This window comes from Trichoderma atroviride, chromosome 4, assembly GCF_020647795.1.
Source record: "Trichoderma atroviride chromosome 4, complete sequence".
Lineage (NCBI taxonomy): Eukaryota > Fungi > Ascomycota > Sordariomycetes > Hypocreales > Hypocreaceae > Trichoderma > Trichoderma atroviride.
Window position 1 is genome coordinate 3,484,030 of NC_089403.1, and position 19,900 is coordinate 3,503,929.

The 19,900-nt window shown below is 49.7% G+C and overlaps 6 protein-coding genes across 6 annotated transcripts; 3 read left to right on the forward strand and 3 right to left on the reverse strand.

Annotated features, from left to right (window-relative positions):
• Positions 1 to 2,333: 2,333 nt before the first annotated feature.
• TrAtP1_008502 (uncharacterized protein) lies at positions 2,334 to 3,834 on the forward strand. Its single transcript, XM_014086413.2, has 5 exons — positions 2,334 to 2,811; positions 2,899 to 2,973; positions 3,041 to 3,087; positions 3,162 to 3,354; positions 3,424 to 3,834. Exons 1-5 carry the CDS (start codon positions 2,569 to 2,571, stop codon positions 3,733 to 3,735), a joined length of 870 nt encoding a protein of 289 aa, XP_013941888.1. The 5' UTR covers positions 2,334 to 2,568; the 3' UTR covers positions 3,736 to 3,834.
• A 523-nt stretch (positions 3,835 to 4,357) lies between these two features.
• TrAtP1_008503 (uncharacterized protein) lies at positions 4,358 to 4,759 on the reverse strand (the record flags this gene model as incomplete). Its single annotated transcript, XM_066113929.1, has 2 exons — positions 4,358 to 4,674; positions 4,753 to 4,759. 2 exons carry the CDS (start codon positions 4,757 to 4,759, stop codon positions 4,358 to 4,360), a joined length of 324 nt encoding a protein of 107 aa, XP_065970019.1.
• Positions 4,760 to 6,138: 1,379 nt separating this feature from the next.
• On the forward strand, positions 6,139 to 6,857 carry TrAtP1_008504 (uncharacterized protein). The gene has a single exon (XM_066113930.1). The coding sequence runs from the start codon at positions 6,303 to 6,305 to the stop codon at positions 6,666 to 6,668; it is 366 nt and encodes a 121-aa protein (XP_065970020.1). The 5' UTR covers positions 6,139 to 6,302; the 3' UTR covers positions 6,669 to 6,857.
• A 912-nt stretch (positions 6,858 to 7,769) lies between these two features.
• TrAtP1_008505 (uncharacterized protein) lies at positions 7,770 to 8,553 on the reverse strand (the record flags this gene model as incomplete). The annotated part of the gene is made up of 2 exons (XM_014086443.1): positions 7,770 to 8,381; positions 8,500 to 8,553. The coding sequence occupies 2 exons, from the start codon at positions 8,551 to 8,553 to the stop codon at positions 7,770 to 7,772; spliced, it is 666 nt and encodes a 221-aa protein (XP_013941918.1).
• Positions 8,554 to 9,260: 707 nt separating this feature from the next.
• Positions 9,261 to 14,228, reverse strand: TrAtP1_008506 (uncharacterized protein). Its single transcript, XM_066113931.1, has 2 exons — positions 13,538 to 14,228; positions 9,261 to 13,257 (listed from the first exon to the last, which is right to left on the reverse strand). Exon 2 carries the CDS (start codon positions 13,125 to 13,127, stop codon positions 10,131 to 10,133), a length of 2,997 nt encoding a protein of 998 aa, XP_065970021.1. The 5' UTR covers positions 13,128 to 13,257; positions 13,538 to 14,228; the 3' UTR covers positions 9,261 to 10,130.
• An 845-nt stretch (positions 14,229 to 15,073) lies between these two features.
• Positions 15,074 to 15,394, forward strand: TrAtP1_008507 (uncharacterized protein; the record flags this gene model as incomplete). Its single annotated transcript, XM_066113932.1, has 1 exon — positions 15,074 to 15,394. One exon carries the CDS (start codon positions 15,074 to 15,076, stop codon positions 15,392 to 15,394), a length of 321 nt encoding a protein of 106 aa, XP_065970022.1.
• Positions 15,395 to 19,900: the final 4,506 nt, after the last annotated feature.

Below are 19,900 nucleotides of genomic sequence, written 5' to 3' on the forward strand. Positions count from 1 at the left end.
GTAAGTGTCTAATTATGCGTCAGCCCAGAAACTCTTTTCACAGGTGTAAATATGCAAAGGGGAAACTCAGAGAGGGCGGGCTTACCTTAATCGCCGTTTGGTCCCTGGATGGACTTATTGCAGTCTCCAACCCGGCATTTAGAGTCTGTTTAAGTATTAGAAACTAACGAATGCCGTGGTATCAGACAGTCTTACGCTTGGCACAAAACGTACGCTTCGACCTCTTCATGCTTCCGCAAAACTCGCCATCACCACGAAATGCGCAAACGTCTAAGCGTTTGTATTAGCAAAGCGCGCTCGGCTTTTGAGAAGGAAGAAGAGGGATAATTATTGAAAAAGTGACTCACGGTTTTCACAATATCGAGAGGTGAATATCCCGCCGCGGACGATTATTCGTTTACACAATGCGTTACAGGATGACCGGTCGCATTTTGCGCTGCGCCTCGCCCAGAGCCATGCCATCGCTGACATTAATTGTGAACAGGGGAGTGGAAGCTATGCGGTGCTAAATCTTGGATTATTGTTATAGGTTGGGTCTGACCTCAGTATTTGCTTCCGATTAAAGGCGGCACAGCCCATATATAATGTCCAAAAGCTTACCTCCACTCTGTTTACGTTTGCTCAGACGGGCTGCACAGGCAAACGGGACGGGTTACTTAACTACTCAATTGACATAAGTGTTACTGAGGAAATAGGAGAGCAATATGTGAGATGCACTTCTCAGGGCGCCCTAGCCAATTCACTAGAGAGATGGGAAGGCCCCATACATCAGGCTGTTGAAGTCCATGGCCCCTCCAGAAGATGGATATGATGGATGAATCATCCCGCAGAAATAAATGGCTTTTCCGTGGGACGTTCATGTATGCAAACGGCATTACAGGTCACGGCTTGCTAATGGCAGCAAGGACCTTTGTAGCTACCCAATGTTTGTTTGAGGTGGAAGGCGTTTTTTGCTTGGTATTTTTGGGATTTCTACCAGCTATATCTAAATACGCAGTCCCTATTGATAAAGAAAATGGTAAGATGATGAGATTGGATGCTCCTACACTACCATCTACTACCTTCCACCTCACGATGTCGGTAACATATCGGATTCTTCGACCCAGACCACAGCTAGCAGCTAGCATTAAGAGCATCTCGACAAGGCCAAATGTTAGAAATTCCCTGTTTCTGTGCGAGGGAGAGAGAATATTCAGCCCAGCAATGAAGATCTGCTTGCAGAGACTGTAAGAAGGACGTGTGCTCGAAAGAATGTTTAGCCCCGCTGGTAACGCCATGATACATAGACCACTGCAAACAGGTGTCCTGAACAAGGCGAAGGGCTATTTATATGTTTTCTTTCTTTCTTTCTTTCTTTCTTTCTTTCTTTCTTTCTTTCTTTCTTTCTTTCTTTCTTTCTTTCTTTCTTTCTTTCTTTCTTTCTTTCTTTCTTTCTTTCTTTTTTTGTTTGAGTAGAACAAATAGACGAGAAAACATGGTTCCGAAGAGGCCAGCTCTCTTCGCTTACAGTTTCGTCTACACTTATTCGGTCTTGATAGACGTCGCTCCGCTAATTAAGAAGAGGGTTCTTGGCGGATCTAGTGAAGGAACGGAGCTGAGCTAGATTGAAAGGGTAGACAAGCCGAGGTGATGGGTACAGCCTCAAGAGCCAATGAAAATGATCAATGAATACCAGGAACAGTGCCTTTAAACATAGAGGTTGGCATCTTTATACTGTAAGCTTAGCAGATTCGACAATACGAACCCTCATGGCACAGGAGGCAGAGAGAAAGCAATTGGCTATCATATCAACTGAGTCATGTATAATAGTTATTGGCTGAGCGTAAAGAGCTTTGTTCCACGATAGGAACAAAATACTCTCAACATCCATAATCCTACTTCGCCTCAACAAGTCTATTTGTAACGATTAGTGAACACAGAATGAACCACAAAATGTCGCTAACCCCTTGTACTCTAGTGAGAAATCGCGTCCATTCAGAAAATACTCTTCCGGTCACCTTTGGCCGATGTTTTTGACGAAGCAGTAGATGGGAAAGAGTACCAGATATGTCCGTGTGATATGGTCCATCTTCAAACTTGCATGAGCCGAATGCAAGATGTTGCATCTTAGTTGTCAGAGCATCATACTGTACGGGCATTGCTGGGAATAATGCCCGATTCCAAGCTTGTGACTCCACTTCAACATTTCTGGCATCAAGCCCCCACTCAGCTTCTTCCGGGCTTTAGTCAGGAGAGAGCAGCCTCAACACCAGCCCTCGGTATATTCAACGTGCTTTGTTGGGGACAAGATATCTTGACCTTGAACATCTTTCACTCAACTGAATGCACAATTAAGATAAACAGACAATTGTCAAGAAGCAACGTGACTAGCACAACTAGAGAGAATACACATATACTCTGAACTAGAGTCGGCTGCGAACAAGATTTTGGTAAGCTGTCAGACTCAAAACGCATCTCTCAGCTTATATATCTCTTTCCTTTTTATTTCGTTTATCCCCTTTTCTTCGAAATCCGTTAGTAAAACAGCGTCATTTTATCATTCTTTATGTTTGCTTAATTCCCTTCACCATGGCCCAAGTTCAAGACCAGCCTATTCGGCGCACATACAAGGGCAGCTGCCACTGCGGCGCCTTTGCTTACGAAATAGATCTCACGGAACTCAAGACTGTTGTAGATTGTGACTGCAGCTTCTGTAGCCGTAAAGGCAATCTCTATTTTCTGACGAGCAAAGAGGACAACTTTAGAGTTGTCAAGGGTAGCGAAGAGAGCCTCACGTCTTACACGTTTGGTCCGGGGAACAAGATCCACAAGGTAGGCAGCCCACGAACGCTATCAATATACAACGTTCAACCCAAACATATCGCCTTGTGATGACTACTGACACAGATTACCTGATAGTTTTGCCCTAATTGTGCCACCAGTATGCTTTCGAGGATGCCCAACGGCCCTCCGCATTTACAGTTGCTGTTGAATGTGAGTTGTGAAACCCATCTACCTTGCATAGGATTCCAAATTCTCACAAAACATCAAAAATGAATAGGTACGCGCCATACAAGGCATCGACATCAATCGAATAGGAAGAAGAAAGTAAGCAGAAAATAAACCTGTCATCAAGGCGGAAGATGTTACACTTCATGAGACTGACGATTATTTTGTTACAGCATCTTCAATTCCAAGCTCGATCCGCAATATGCCCCTCCAACTCACAAAGGGGACGTACCTTCTAGCATTGAAGGCGGCCAACTTTACACTGGAAGCTGCCATTGCGGTGCCGTGACCGTTGCTGTTTCGTGTAAGCCTCTAGAGTCTGGCGAAGAGAGAATAGCGGAATGTAGCTGTGACATTTGTCAGCGTGTAAGTACCCATTCTGTCCATCTATTTTGTTATTCTTAATAGGCTTGTTCATTCTAATACCCCCAACAGAATGCCTGCGTCTGGATTTCTCCCAACTTCGAAAACGTCGTCCTCTCCGGATCTGAAGATGCCATAGGCCGCTACGTACTCACCGATGGCCTGACGAGTAAAGTGTTCTGTCACACCTGCGGTGTCAACATGTCAAGTTTCAGGAATGAACTCTCTGAAGAGGAGATACTGCAATTGACTGAGCAGGATGTCCAAGCCTACAGGAGAGGCAGAGCACGCTGTCCGATTAACGTGCGAACGTTGCATGGAGTGGATGTAGGAAAACTGAAAAAGATTATGAACAAAGTCATACCATGTCGGTTACATTTGTGAAGACTTGAAGAATGATAGTGTCGGTAGCGGCGGAAGTTGGTATGAAGTAATACAGGAAAGTAATAGACTCTAGAATATTCATGTTTCTTAAAGTAGTTGCCAGCTGCGAATTCTTTTATTGCATCTAGGACAATGGTACATATCCATATATAATATATCCATTTACTGAAATACAGTCGTCGCATGTGCAATACTGCTAGATGCCAAGCCCTCACTGTTGTCTTCTCGGAACAAAGTATGAATAGGTGGGGTTTGATGGATAAAAGTCATCATTAAAGATTGCTTGCCGAATTCGACGGCAAGCCATATGCAGCATCTCTGGCAATGAGGGCTGTTCTAGGTGACAATGAAGTTGGTCTCAAAGTCTACTAGACGAGAAGCTCTATTACGAAAGTAGTTGTTCTATTCCTACCATTCAATGATACCGCATGTAGCGCGGCATGGCAATAAAGTTATACGGTCACTTGCAGCGGCGTGGTTCTGATTTGACCGCCGTACTGTCACGAGAATCAAATACCTAGTAAAGCTTTTGTAAGCCAATTCAGGAGAGAGCCGCCACAGCGCACTACCTACACACAAGCAATTAACAGCGAAAAGAAAAGAAGCAACACGATACTCGAGATTATTTTGCCTCTCCGAGTCTGTACATGCCGTTTATAGAGGCGTGGCACGCTCTCTTTGGTGATAGTTCGTATTCGGCCTGCTGTTGCCCGCACATAGACATGTCCAATTCTCCAAAGAGGGGTTCAGCGTAACATTGGAGCGCGAGTGAGCTCGCCCACGCGGGATGATGGGACTTGCAGCGGCGAATCACGGGCAGATCGGTTGCTTGTTCACCCAGAAGATGTCGCTGGGCATTGCTGACTCGATGGTGGAAAGAGGCGGGAGAAATTCGACAACTGAGATAATCTTGGGCAGCCTCGGCTAGAGTAGGAACAACTGCTTTCATGGTCAGTCCCGTCAGAGAACTTACATCCTAACTCCGTGCACTCTGCTTCGCTTTGGGCATTAACCCACCACTCATCAAGCAGCTCGCGACCACGCACCACGGCAGTTCAGATGCAACTTGGTTGGGAGCCCGCCGTCCGTGCCTATGCCCTATTACGTATCGTCCGAGTACCCGGATCACGGAGCCATGCTGCAAACGGTACTTGTGGCATACAAAGGCCTCGTGACTTGCCACCTAGGCAGCGTGTACTCAAGTACTGTAGGCAAGTGTTGATGGCTGTTGACGATCTCCCCGGCTTTGGAGGCTGCGAAGCCAACGAGGCGAGATTCTGACTGGCGCAGTCTCACAGCCCAGATCAGGAGGCTTGCAGTGACGTAGCTAAAGGACCCTAGAGCCGCTTCCCCGGATCAAGCCCCGCTGGTTTCCAGGAATGGCTCGACGGCCTACGCACTGCAGGATGCATGCACACTCTTCCGAGTAATTTCGACTGCTTGCGGGCTGAGCCAGTTGCCACAACCACAGCCCTTTTGGCTCGTGAAGAGGCTTTGGCCCAAGGAATGAGTGGCACTCTAGCTTGGTCGTGGATGTTCGCAGTTGGTTGGCTGGCCGTGGCATCGTCGATCGCTTCCCTTTACCATGGCATATTGTTTGATTGCCGCTTGGCCGCCTCGACAGCCGTGACACCGTATGCCTCTTCTCGTGCGGAGTGACAACTCGCATGTCGATGCCTGAGAAAGGGAATCAGCCGGGTAGGACGGGAAAGAGACGCGGCTCAATTTATATGACAGGGCGAAATGAAGATGCATTACCAAGTCGTATTAGTCGTTAGCTCGTCCAACTACCATTATTAGGCAGCGGCAGAGCAGCTTGACACCAGCATTTTGATAATACCAGCAGCTATCTTCCAAGCAAAATCCCTGCCGCCACCCTTCAGGCTGCATGCACAGCTTCCCCGCACGTTTTGGAGATTTGGGTCGCCCGTCACAGCGCTAGCACAATGAAATCGAGCCCTAAACTCTGACTATTCAGCCACTGGATGTCTCTTTGCTTACTCGAATTCATCGCTGCCGTGTTTAGGCCGCTGTGAGCGCGTGGGGGATTGTCCTGTTTTTTTGAGATGTGAGCAGTTTCCTCCGGAATCGGGTCCAGACTTTTTTTTTCGTCTGCTGGCTCGAAAAGAGCAAAAAGTCATGCGATGAGGAGGAGACTGGAGAGTGAAAGCATGCCACGTACGACCCAGTTCTCTCGTGATGGCGATTCCCTGTTTCCTCCTGAGATTCGGGAGTTGTCGGAAAGCTGCGCGACTGTGTGAGGCGATGAGGCGTGTGTGAGGGAGAGTAATGCTGATTATCCTCCAAAGCTTGGAAAGCAGCACGTGCACGCCCGTTTCCAACCTCTCTTTAGCCACCAAAGGCAAAAACAGAGATGAAGCGTCAAGTACATGCAAAGTACTAGCAAAGGGGACCTGGATGCATTTTCCCAGAATCAGCACCCGAAAAGACTGAAAAATCCAAAACAAACCGAGCCCCTCTTGGCGCCTTCAGGGTCGTCGCTCGCTGCAAGATGCGCCCCGCGGGTCCCCATCGCCGCAGCGTACCCCGTTCCCTGAAGCAGATCCATGGAGCCTGAGCAGCGACTGAGGAGCGCTGTAGAGCCCCCCATCCCTGCGCCGGTGTGGACGCCACACGCGCTACCACGCAGCTTCTATCAAAGGCGGCGCAGCTGGCCAATCCCACCCGCCAATTGTGCTGAGGCGGCTCATGACAGACGGAAATGCGTCATCAGAACTGGCGATAAGTCGCTGCTGTCTCGGCCTGTCTGTTTCAAGCACCTTCTAGTCTTGGGGCTGCCAATCATGGCTCCGAAAGGCTGCGAAATCAAGCAAGCACTCCTTCGTCTCTTCCCCTCTCTTCGGCTATGTAGCTTGGCAAATATCCAGCCGTTCCGCGAATCCCTGAATGTTGCCTGCCTTGGTAGTACTTGAAGTTGTACATGATGTAGATGGATATGGGCATGTACGTGGCTAAGCCGGAACAGGATCTCGTACCAACGAGAACCAAGCTTATTTGTATTTATAGTAAGTTTGATGTAGACCTGGCTGTAACCTTGGCTTTATTAAGTTCACGCCTAAAGGGAAAAGAGGGCTGCCTTTTTTCATCTGTCACGCCTCTTAGTCTCTCTCATCCCACCATGGCTCAGACACCAGTGCTGTTCTGAAACTATAATAAGCCTTCTTCCTCTTCCTCTTCCCCATTCTCCTCTGCTTCTTTCTTTCATACTCACTTCATCTTGAACACAATCTCTCGCTAGAAATATACTCTCAATCAAGATTTGAATATCAAGATACAATCTTCCTCACTTTCACCAACCAAACAAACATGCCTGCCTACGAGTACTGTTGCAAATGCGGTGGCATGATTGTCATCAGCACCACCTGCACTGGATGCGGCCACAAGCAGTGCTCTCACTGCCCCATGTGCTAAATGCCTGTATCACGGCCTAAACGCATCGTCTAGACGAGGTTTGTCATTTATAAAAAAATCCCTTGCGCTGGAAGGGTTGAGCTAATACCGCTTGAACAGCATCACCACTTCAAACACGACAGGTTATGAAATTCCGGTTCAGCAGGCGTCAAATATTCACCAAAGAGCCTCTTCTCTTCTATACGACATTTTTTCTTCTTTCCCATTCTACTTCTCTTCTGGAGCAGAGCTCCTTTGCGATACCCTTTTTCCAACGAAACACTTTTTTTATCCTCTTCACTTCTTCTTTGGGGGCTACTGGGAATTTTCGGCTACGGAATTATCGTCATGACGATCTTCTCCATCTCTCTTCTCTATGTGTGTTACTAGCTTGCGATTTTATTTTCGATTTACTGGGAGCAGGATGAAATAGTTAAAGAAATACCTCAAAAAACAAGAGAAAAAAGTCAATAAAAAACATTCAAAACCCAATAAACAAGTCGCCTTTATCCGTCCAGACACATCACAGTACGCATCAGATTCTTCATTCTTCATTCTAACAGCTCTATTACAAAAAAGATTCTTCTATCCAGCTTTTCTTCCTTGTCTCAAGATAATTCATCTCAAAACTCCCTCACCATAAAATACGTCTTACTCTCCACAGGCCTCTGCTTAATCTTAAAGCCCTGCTTCTCATAAAACGGCACCACCTTGCCATTATCCCCCGCCACGCCGATCCAGATGCCCTTACTCACGCCGCCATCCCGCTGCGGAACGTCCCTGATACTCTCCACGAACCGAGAGATGAGCTGCTTGCCCCATCCCTGGCCCTGATACTCATCCAGCAGATCGATGTGCATCGTCGCCTTGTACTCCGCCAACAGATCAGCATTGCCATCCACCAGCAACAGATGCGGATTATACGCCAGCCGCGACAAAACCACCGCGTTGACGCTCCCGTCCGGCAGAAACAGCGGCTCCTTCAGCTCCAAGTCGTCTGGGCGCGTCACCTCGGGCGAGGGATCGAGTACCTGCGTGGTGTAAGAGTCGTACGCGGCCACAAATGCGGCGATGTCGGGACATCCGATGCAGTAGCCCACAGGCCGGCCGGAGCCGTCGTCGACCACGAAGCACGTCGCAGGAGAGAGGTGCGTGTATTGGTGAGTCCAGACGTACGGGGCCAGGCGGCGGCCGGGTATGGACGGTAAAAGGGCGGGATTGAGGGTTTCACGGCACTGCCATTGAGAGATGGTTAACGACAGCAAGATGCGGCTAGATTTTGGGGGGTGATGGTGATGCAACGACGCATAAGATGAGATGAGACGAAACAAGATCGGCCGGTTCCAAACTTACAATGTGAGACATGCCCTCAAAGTCAGAGGGCTTATACGGCCGAATAAACGCCATGACTAGGATTGACTCCAGTTGGCGACTCCTACAGCAATCTCTATCTTACAGGTCGTCAGCTCGGTTTCTCTCATGCAAGCAGCGCATTCTGGCAGTCTCAGACCATCAACCCCGCATCATGTGTAAATAAGCAAATTCAACATGAAGAGAGACGACGCACCCCAGGAATATGAATTTACGCTCTGAAAGAAAGTCTTTATCGACAGCACAAAACGACGAGCGTTTATATATATATATATATATATATATATATATATATGGAAATAAAATACAGATATAATGGGTTTGAAAGATAAATAGAGAATAAATATCAACAATCAAGTCGTACAAACTTACGTGGGGGGTTAAAAAAAAGAGGAGATGCTACAGACCGAGAGACTGTCTTTCCCCGAGCTTGACACTAAAACACAGCCCGTACCCGAAGTAACGTAGCTCAAGCCTCTTTTTTCCCTCCTTCAGCTCGGGGAACCTATATCCACAGCCCCGATTCCCAAAGAGCCCCCGTGCCTTTGTGGGTATTTCCCCGACCCATCAATCTATTCACTGAAAAAGATGGAATACAGTAGTTTTAGATGAGCTTCGTCTTCGCTGTGAACCCCGATAAGCACCGGTATCCGGAGTAATAGGATGAGCAGTAGTGCCGCAGTATAACTCCGAACTTCACACAGAGACAGCTTCTAATGCAAAAAGTAGACAGCACGGCTAAACAGGGAGAATAGGCACCAGCCTTTGAATTATGCTCTGTATCATTTCAATTTGCCTGCTTCGCAGACAATAGCCATCAGCTACCTAAACATCAACTACCTATGTAGTAGTGTTTTCTCCGCACCCATCACACATGCGTTGCACTTCCTGTACCCCACCCGTAACATTTCCTTTCCCAATGTGGTTTGCCATGTGCCAGTGTACTCTTGACTAGTAGTCTCGTTTTGTAAGAGCAAATTCCGACGCCATGACGATGATTTCAAGTCCCGCCTAATACAGTAAACCGCTTCTCTACAAACAAACAAATAAAGAAATATGAGGAATATGAGGAATAAAAGGAGTAAAAGTAAAAGAAGTGAAAAGAAAAGAAAACAACACTCGGAAATTTACACCCTCCATATCAGGTAAACATAGAGTGTAAAGGAAGAGGAAGAAGAAGGCAAAATATCAAAAGAGAATCAGAAACAAACTAGAAATGGCCCATGCCGTCTCAAGCATTGAGCAGCCGTCGTAATATTACAAGTCAATACAGTGGTGGAAGTATCTTTGTCGTCTTTTACTCCTCTGCCGTGGTAGGCTAAATAGGAGACCGGAACTGGTAAGACAAACAGTAATGAAACTGCAGCGCACTCATCCTTCAAGCAAGCGAAAAAAGGCTTTAGATGACGCCACCTGGAAGAAATCTGCCGCCGGGCATAGTTCCTTGAGGCATAGGCGGTGGTCTCGTACCGTTGCTTGGAGGGTTGTTACGAGCTCTCAAGCTAGTGCCTTCGCTTGTAGCCTTGCGGAGTTTTTGGCGGCGCTGGGCCAGAGTATCGTCATCAGACTCATCGTGGGTTGGAAAGCCTCCGGCACTCCGCGATGCTGACATGTCATCCTCGCTGGCTCGACCAAAGGTTTTGCGCCGAGGGTTGATTGGTGGCAGTGGGGGGGGCGGGTGCATTGGATAGCAGGTTAGGCGTGGATGCTGTTGCCCCCAGCAAGCTGCCGGTTCTGGATCTCGTACCCATGCTGATCGGAGAGGCCATCGGGGAAGGCTGTCCCATCGGGGAGGGCTGTCCAGCTTCGTAGGGACGTCGAGCGCTCGGAGGGCCATGTCTCATGGCAGAGGCGCTTCTAGCACTGCCAGGTGGACTGGCCGGCGTATATTGATCGTCGTATGCGTTCGATCCATTACGTAGCCGCATTTGTCGAAGTGGTGGCGGGCCAGCATTGCTCGTTTCCGATCCGCTTCTCTCTCGCTCTGAAGGGGCTCGCGAGCCTGCTCGGGACGCTGCGCGCGAACCGCTGCCGTGTCTGGACTCATCACGCGCCTTTCTGTTAAACATGGCTGGTGGTGGGCCGCCGACGTCATAAGACCCTACGCGAGAACCCATTGAAGGTCTTTCAGGGGGTCGCTGTACTGATTCCAAGTCCTTCATCTTCTGAAGCTCTATGCGTGCTTGGCGGAAGGCCTTCAGGCCAACGTGGACACCGTCTTCTTTGTCGGTTGCAGCTGCGTCTTCCGAAAAGCGTTCTCGGGCTTGTGTCGATCGACCTCTGCGCGAATCCTCCGGATTCTCCGTGGATCCTCGGCGAGATGGCGATGATGCGCCATTTGAGGCCGAAGACATGACGGCCTTCATGGCTCTGGGCTGACTCTGATCACGAGCGTGGCGGTCAAAGAGTGAAGTGTGGCTAGACTTTGATTTCAAGATTCCCAATGCATTTGTGCGCGGGGCATTGGCGTCTCTGAGATTCTCCAAAGATGGCTTCGCACTCGGGGAAGATCTTTCCATTTCAGCCTCGACCATGGCCATGGAGCCCAGCTTCTCGCGAACACGGCGAGCTCCATCTGCAAGATGACGTGCAAACTCATCTTCTTCTCTTCCTGCCTCATCAATTGGCACCCTAGGGCGAGAAGGAGAGCGAGACATCATAGGCCGCACGTTGGCGGTCTGCTTTGCAGAGCTGAAGCTGTTATCAAAGCCAGGGCTTTTCAGAGCGTTGCTTTGGATGCTGCTCTGCGTGTTGCCCTGTACATTGCTCGGCTCTGCGTCTTGACCCAACACGCCATAGATCGAAGAGGCATTGCTATCGCTTCGTAGATGGGCTCGTACCATTCCGCTCAAGCCACTATTTGGACCCAATGTGGGAGAGTCTTGTGGGGGCAAAGTGACAGGACTAGAGGCCGACGAAAGACCCCCAGGTGATCTGGGAGGGAGTGACAGAGGGGCGGGGACGGCACTATTCTTAAAAGCCGGATGGTCGCCATCATTAGGTCTCTCAATAGAAACCCGGGGAGGGTTGGTAGAGTTTATCAATCCACTGAGCATGGAAGAATCTTCTTCGTCACTGTCGTCAAAGAAGGACGGAGGCTCTTCGGAAACAATCTTGGCTCCGGCAGATTCTGTTCCCTCCAGTGATTGATTTGTCACCACTGACGGGGCTTGCAGTTTGTCATCCGATGTAGCGGAGAGGCTGGATTCCATAGAGCGGTGGTTCTTTACCGGCGTTTCTCGTCCTTGTTGTAGCTGCAGCTGTCGTTGAGCATAAGTGGATTCGTCATATCTCTCAGCGGGCCTATCAAAAACACCCATCGCCGTGGCTTTGCCTCTGTCGTTGGGCTGAATAGCAAGCAGTGGGTGGTCCTCAGTTTCGCTAATGGGAGGGCTGATGGGTGGTACTGCAAAGTTTGGCTTGGGAGAAGCTGCACTTGGAAATCTGGGGCTGGGCTCAGCGGGAGAAGGTGATGCAGAGCCAGTGATGGAAGGGCTGAAAGACCGCAGGTTCGGGGCACTAGCCTTTGCCAATAGATTCGGTCGACGCTCCAGAATACGATCGCCAAATGCACCGGCGATTGGAGAAGCCACATCTGGTGTTGCAGATGCAAATGGCCGTCCTTTGGACAGATTATCCATCCTGGACATGGCCGACGACTGCTGCTCATGAAGCTCGCGGCTCAAACCTTGCTCATATAGACGTCTTGTCCTTAAAACACTTCGCTCTGCGGAAGAAGAAGAAGTTGATGGCGTAAGCTGAGAATCTTTAACAGAGGGGGCTCCCTGGGATGTGACTGATGTTGCGGCGGAGAGACGGGCTGCGACCGATGAAAGTGTTGAGCTCGTCTCCCGTCGGCGACTGGCATCGGATTGAAACTCTGACTGAGATTCAAGCTGAGATTCCTGCTCAGATTCCTGCTGGGTCTCCTGCAGCGATTCCAGCGCAAGCTCTGACTGAGGCTCGAAATCAGCCATGTTATCAGGCTCGCCCCCTTCGGAAGCCTGTCTTTCCTTTTCCGCCAACCGCCATTTCTGGAAGGCCGACATTCCAACGTCATCGTCGTAAATCGTTCTAGACGACATGTTACCATCCTTGCCGGCACCAGCACTATTCGCCGGCAGCCTATAGACTTTCTGTCGACCGCCAAATAGGTTGTTTCCATCAACAGGTTTCGCGCGGTTCATGACGCTTCCGTTTATGGAGCTAGCATCATCCAAGTTGAAGCCATCTAGGCGCGAGATGGAAGGTGTCCTTATCGATTCCACCTCTGCTATGTCCTGAAGACCTCCAAGACCGAAGTCTGTCATCTTTGACATTCCCTTGGGGAAGAGAACGCTATCGTCACTTGCTTTGCCTAGCTTAGTTGTGGGGTCATCTTGCTCTCGAAGCATGGAAAAGCGAGCTGACAGGCCTGTCATGAGCAAGCTGGTTCTAAAGTCATTAGTAGAAGGCAAGGCGGTGCTCAGGTCGAGTTCAAGTGTCTTTTCTTCGACCTGGCCTTTCTTCTTGCCAAACATTCGAAATGGGCCCGCGGAATCTGATTCCATGGACGGCCGAACGCTCTCCGCCTCATCCTTCCCCTTCTTCTTGTTTCGGAAGACATTCATCTTGTGTAAACCGCGTAAGGCGCACGAGAACAGGTAAAGTATCGAATCGAGATAGTTAAGCCGGGAGCGTCGGATATCGTGTCATTCATTCGCCCAATATCTCTGGCGAGATACCGTTTGCGAAAACAGACTATCACGACGTTAGTATCAAGCGTATGGCCAGCCAAGATGTATCATATATGTGTGTGTGCAACCAAAGATGGCAATGCTGAGACTCGGGGATAGGCCGAAATAGACAAGCATTACCAACCGAACTATTATAGTTACAGCATTGCCTCTATGCGAATGAAGCTCCCCCCCCTCCTTTTCTCTCCCTCCTTCATCATTCTTTCTCTCTCTTATCATCATACATTGGAGTTTGAAATCTCTGAGAGTCCCAAATTTCTTAGTAAAAAGTTGTTTTGACGTACCAGATGATAAACGATTAACACGAGACCAGACTTGCTAGATTCTCCCAAAGACTATGCTTCAGAACAGAGAGAACGAGCGTATGTGTGTATGTGAAAAATAGAAGTTCGTTTGGGAAGAGCGAAATGCAGCTGATCAATAAGTGGTGGCTATTGATGCTAAGAGTTATCAAGTTGTCTTGGCGTGACTCTCGATGAGTACTGGTGGAACGGGCTCGCAACGGAAGGCGTCAAAGTATTGATATCGTAATCGCGCGATAGTTGTCAATGGACAGCGACAACTCAGCCTTGTCACCTCAAGGAGGAGAAGGTTTGCAAAGCTCGAGACCAGTAATTGGGTAAAGGAGTGTCGGGTATCACGATGGAATGGCGAAAGAGAGCATGCTTCGAAACGGCAGAAGTCGGCAAATGCGTTCGTTTGTCGACTGCAGGTACGGAGATCGAAAGGAGCGTGAGGGATGAGATCTCGCTTGCAAGGGGAAACGACAAGAAAAAACAAAAGCGGGCAGAGAGCTGGTCTTGAGGCAACGCCGGAATAGTGAGCGGATGAAGAGGAGAAGAGAAAAAAAGAGTGGAGAGAAGACCACGGCAAGGGCAGAAATTGGGATTCTGGACGGCGATGAGAAGAAGGGGCGTGGATAATATGGGCAGGAAAAAAACACGGAGAGCGAGGTAGTGCAGCGCAGCGCAGCGGCAGCTGAACATGGGGATAGCGCAGCAGTGATAGCGGTCGTGCCTGGGCCGCTAGCCACTGCCTAGCGCCCTAATAGCACTGCAGCGCAGGTACAGCGGCATGCAGCCACGGCAGGGGGGTCTGGGCTCAAGCCGCTGGACATGGTGGGCGACAGGGGGCAACTAAACTTTTCTTCTCGTTCCGCATCAACGGGCAGTTTGAGATGGCAGACAGCTCTCTGATGGCTTCAGGTCAGCTCCACCACAGAGCCCGACCCCTTGCCTACGCTGCTCTAAGACGGCGCGACAGCGGCACTGGAGGCTTCTTCCGCTGTGTCTGGGAGGGCGGGCGTTCCCCTGATTTGTCGACATGGATTGGGCGTGAAACCTGTTGACTCAGCCCTTTTTTGGCTGTCGCCCTTGCAGTCGACGAGATCAGCAGCAGATGAGCTCTGAGATTAAGCTGCCAGGGACTTTGGTTACGCACTACTAGTAGTATAGTAAGTATTATCGCTGTGGCGTCCGGTAATGTCTTGGGGCAGAAAGTGGCCTGGCGCTAGCCTTCTGTGCTCGCGGCACGGCTGGTCCTTCATTACTCCTTCACGCTCTCGCTCGTGGTGTTGATATTGCCAATCTCTCAGCCTAACACCAGCGGCAGTGCAACGCCAGCAAGCAAAGAACACCGGGTTGCATTATTGTCTGCGCCGGATCCCAAAGAGAATTGTGATGCTGGTCCCGATGCCAATGTTGATATTGTCTATACTACTGCAGTCGAACCACATAGCCTAAACCACCACCCGCTAGTGCTCCGACCTGCTCCCACACGACATGGTTCTGGTAGGTTTGGTGATGCGCCCGTTCCACAGCATGCATGCAAGCGATATTCGTCACAGCCATCGCGATTCGAGCGTGCAGCACCGCAGCATCGGCCACCCAACATGGCAGGAGGCTCGCCGCGAGTATAAAGACGTCTGCTCGGGGAACGATCCGTCTGTGGCCAGCATCTGCGCGCCACAAGTGCTCCTTTGTACATCATTTGCTTCATCTGGCAACGCAATAACCCATCTTGTCGCCCTCAGCAGCTCATTGGTGCGCGGACAACGCAAGGAGGCACGCACAAGTACGGGAGAATTGAGCGACAGCATTCGCCCTATCCACAGCGAAAGGGAAATGGCAGCGAGCGGCTAACGTCAATTGATAGAGCGGCTCTCTCATCCTCATTCTCCTCCACCGCAAAGCCCGCCGGTGACCGGCGTATTATTGACAGGTCGCAAATGCAATGCTGACCCGGCCACAGGTAGACGAAACTGCAGTCTAGACGCATTGCCTTGTATGGCCGTGTCGCATACTGTACTACTGCAGTTTCCAGTTGCGGGCGGTCTACTAGAGTCTTTGACCCATTCATGGACTTAGACTTCATGACTGCATGCTGTTTACAGCTGCCAGCAGCGGGCATCCATCCCATCTTGTCCAATTCTCGCGACAAAGTTCGTGCTACTGCTACAGTACTATCGTTTACCGCCCAGCATCTCCACTTATTGGGCCAAGGATTTGGCACCCACATGCATCGGAGCTACATCGCGCATGCAGGTACTCAGATGAGAGATCCTCTGTTCGTTGGACGTCCGAAACAGCCGAATACCAAGCGATGGCGGCGCCTCGGGACCGTCGGGGCTGGCAGCGGTGAAAAGAGCTGTGCAAAGAAAGCGTCGCGACTTTTCGCTTGTGAAAACTCCCGGATGGCAAAGAGATTGGCCGTCTCCCATCATCATCACAAGCTGATGAGCGCTGCTTGTACGCTCATGCCCTCCCGCCAAATAACCTTTGATCAACAAAGTCGCAAAAGATGCTGGCTACGATGCTAGTCAACGGCTTAACGTGAAGCACGTGTGAGGAATATTGGACGAACAACTCCTTGTTCGGTGCGTATCACAATAGTACTCTTCGCAATACTACCCTGCTCGGAACGATACGTGATACTACTCTGTAATACTTTCATAGTCGAAATGAGGTTGGAGTGTACCACCTTGGGAGTGGCGTTTTTTCCATATTCTTCTTTTCTTGTTTTATTACTCCTCTGCTGGCCCACCAACCGCACTGGCAGTTTTCGTTTTTGATGTTCAAGATTAACGAAGCGACGATCAGTTCGACCCGCTCATTCGTTCATCGCGCTGTCTATTTTGTGGCTGTGCTGGGGAGGATTCTCGCCACAACTACCGCTATCAAAAGATATCAGAAGTCAAGTCGAGCCTATCAACTATATAGTAGCACGAAAGATCACGGCCTGTGTCCCTGCGCCATCTCCCTTGCATACGCGACAACTGGAGATATCCTGGAGAAAGGCAAATTACTGGATGCGAGCATGGTCTGATGTATGACATTAGGGTGGGGTGAGAGCACCTGCTTGTACTAGCACAAGCCACCAGAACGCGGCGCAGAGATCTACTGGTAGGCACATACAATAAGGTCAAACTGCTAGCGGTATTGGGTGCTACCACATCTACTTGTATGGTCCTTCTGCTATGCAAGCCTCCAAGGCCTCCAGATGAAGCTACTCGTACCTATTCAAGACGACAAGGCACGGTATGCTACGCTACCTAGGAGGGCCCGTATGGTTTGCACTCACTAGTGCTCGACCACCAAATGCCGATTCTATTTTGACCAACGCCGTTACCGGGGGTGCACGGCGGAATGGTCCTTGGCGCTCGGTTCTCATATCCCGCACCCGGCGCAGAGGATGCCCTGCACAGAACACGAATACACGGCTTCGTGCATGGGTCACGAGATCATCTGCTCAACGGCCGGGCACAGAAACGGAGGGCTCCGAACCCCATAAGATTAGCTGTCGAATCTTCTCCTATTGCGAGCTCAGGGCTGTGGCAGATGGCTCGGATAATCTTAAGCGTCCCGAACAGGCCCATGCGAGCCGCAGCCAGGACCAAAAATGCCCAGGTCTGGGCCGAGGCAAATCTCCCCCACAAACATGCTTTATCTACCCGCAGCTTGGAGTGTTTGTGATGTCAAAAAGCAACTGCATCACACATGACGATTATAAACAGCCAGTGTGACGAATTACCTTGCCAACACAAGAGGTTTAATGAAAGCGAGGCGAGATGACGATGTTCACCATACGTGAGTTGGTAATCAGATCTTCGATTCAAAACAGATAATCTTACCGCCAAGGCTCTCCCCTTCACTTGGCAGTTGATCACTCCTCGTCAGTTTTGGTAACCACAGTACTTACAACTACTTGGAGGGTTTAACAACGTCGAACTAGGTATTAAACACACCATCACTCCAGAAGCTTTCGCACACAATCCTGCGCAGATACAAAAATAAGCAAATGCCAATTCTAATCAATTAGAAGCACTTAAAACAGTACGCGCAAAAAGCCAAAATTCGACACGAGAGAAATTTTTCAACCAACGCAAAGCAACTCCTCGCAGACACAGCTTGTTCTCAACTTTACGCGGTCCCATATAAAAACACCCCTGACTGAAGCTAAGTCAAGTCCAGCACAGTCTCCATAAAGATACGGACCAATCAAAGGCCTGTTCCTGGCGCTTAACTTGATTTGGAATCCCCTCTCCCCCCTGACAAGTTGATCCAGGGGCTGCGGAAAGCGACGGTGGGGGTGCGAGTAACAAATGCCAGCCTGTTGAAAGCTGTTGAAGTCTAGCGGCCATTAGCACTGGCAGCCACGCCAGAACTCGAAACACAGCTCGAGGGGCTAGGAGCTGAGAAGAAGCAACGTGATGGCATAAACGATTCATCCGTATCAACTTCATTCTCAGCTAGGAGAAATGAGAAAGCAACCTCGGCAGGGTTTACAACCTGCTGCAACGCAACAGACAAACCTGGAGAGATATAGCGAAAGAGGTCTCTGCACCACGCAACGAAGACCATGAGTCGTCCGAGCCCATCAAAAAGCTAGTGTCCGGCACGGCAGCCCAGAAATTGACCAGGTCAGGGCATAAACCCCGTGAGCCAATTCCGTGGAAATGGTCGTTGACAAGGTTAACCTGGTAAAAAGCCACGTTGGCCGAGCCCTCAATGCTGGCCCTGCAAAAGAAGATGCCCGTGGGGACCGGGGATGCTGGTCAGTTATTATACAGCAGCAGTTAGCTGACACGCCGGCTCTTGTGACGGAGGGATTGAGATTCTCTCATTCGAAATAGGTATCACAGCCCTGCCAGCAAATTTGGTGCGCATTGTGTTTATCCGAGGGGGTCTAGTTCTTGCCTGTCTAGTTTGTACTTTTGCAAGCTTCATTGTCTTATTTGCGGCTGAGAATACGAGCGGATGATACCGATCAGCACTTTCTCAGGTGATGGGCGTCATCTTTACCTGGTATTCATCAAGGCCCTAAAGATTGAGACAATACGTCATACAAGTCTTGCTAGGCTGCTGATATTACATGTAGGTAAGATTTGGTAGGCCATCTCGTGAGGCTCCATCTAGCCGCAAGTAACACGTCGCTACTCCTGAGCTTTGTTACTACAGCCGTCATCTCATGATCGTACGGCTCGTGCTGCCCGCCAACCGCATGCGATCAAGTTGGTACTGTAAGAAGCAGTACAAGTGTACACATCACTTTACAGCGGCTCCCATCTATCTGAGACAACTACTCCCGTCGTGCATTAACCACTTACCCAAGAAGACGATGTTTGGCCGACTAGCAGTAGTCGCAGCTATTCCAGCGCCTAAATAGCTCGATCGACGATTGATCGAGCTTTCCGGCTCACTCTTATCCACCCACCCTCCACTCCTTGCCCGCGCAACCCAAAAAGACACTTACCAAGTACTACCACTCACTATATTGCGACGGAGTTGTCATATTTGCGATGCGTCGGCGTGGGTACCGCTACCATTGCTGATGGAGTAGAAGCTCCGCGTGGTTTTCTCCCGAGTTCGCACAAGGCTATTACGGGATGGGGAAGTGCCTCGCTTTCAATTGCGTATCTTGAGATTTGTTGACGTTCCATGACCACATGAAGAGCTAGTGCTGGTTCGATGCCAGTTGAATGTTGAAGGATAAGGTGACTGCGGTGCCTGCTACTGCGAGATATCCGACAGAGTCTCACACCCTAATTGGCCGCATTCCAACTGTGTATACCATCGCCACTACCGCCCGCTGTTTCACGCAACAAAGCACCCCATTCGAGACATTCCCGCGTGTCCATCTCGCTGACTGTCCCTTATTCAGTCTAGCAACACTCACGAGGGAACAATGCCGATGCGGGGTTTTGAACACATGGTTTTGATGCCCACACTTGGACGATCACGCGGTGACGCTTAGCAAAAACCTTGTGAGTCAAAAGGTTTCGATAGCGACGGGTTTGTGCCGCTTTAAGATCCTTTGGTCCTGATTGAGAGATAGACTTTTGTCTACTGCGCAACATCCTTGTATTTGTTTGTTTACTTGAGATATGCTCGTAGGAGTTTTGGTCACTGCGAATGTCTGCTTGGGCGGTTGATGAATAACTCTTTTGGGGGGGGTAAGATTATGTAAATTTATGTTCCTACAATGCTGGAAAGCAGCATTTGGTTCTTGACAGTATTCAATTTAAAAATCTTACCTTGTTAACCTAATGCTCCTACATCTTAGCCATGAGCACCACGCCTTCTCGCTTAACAAAAGAAGTATCGGGTATAACAGAAACATTTCCAAAAATGATGTATAGCGCTTCAGCT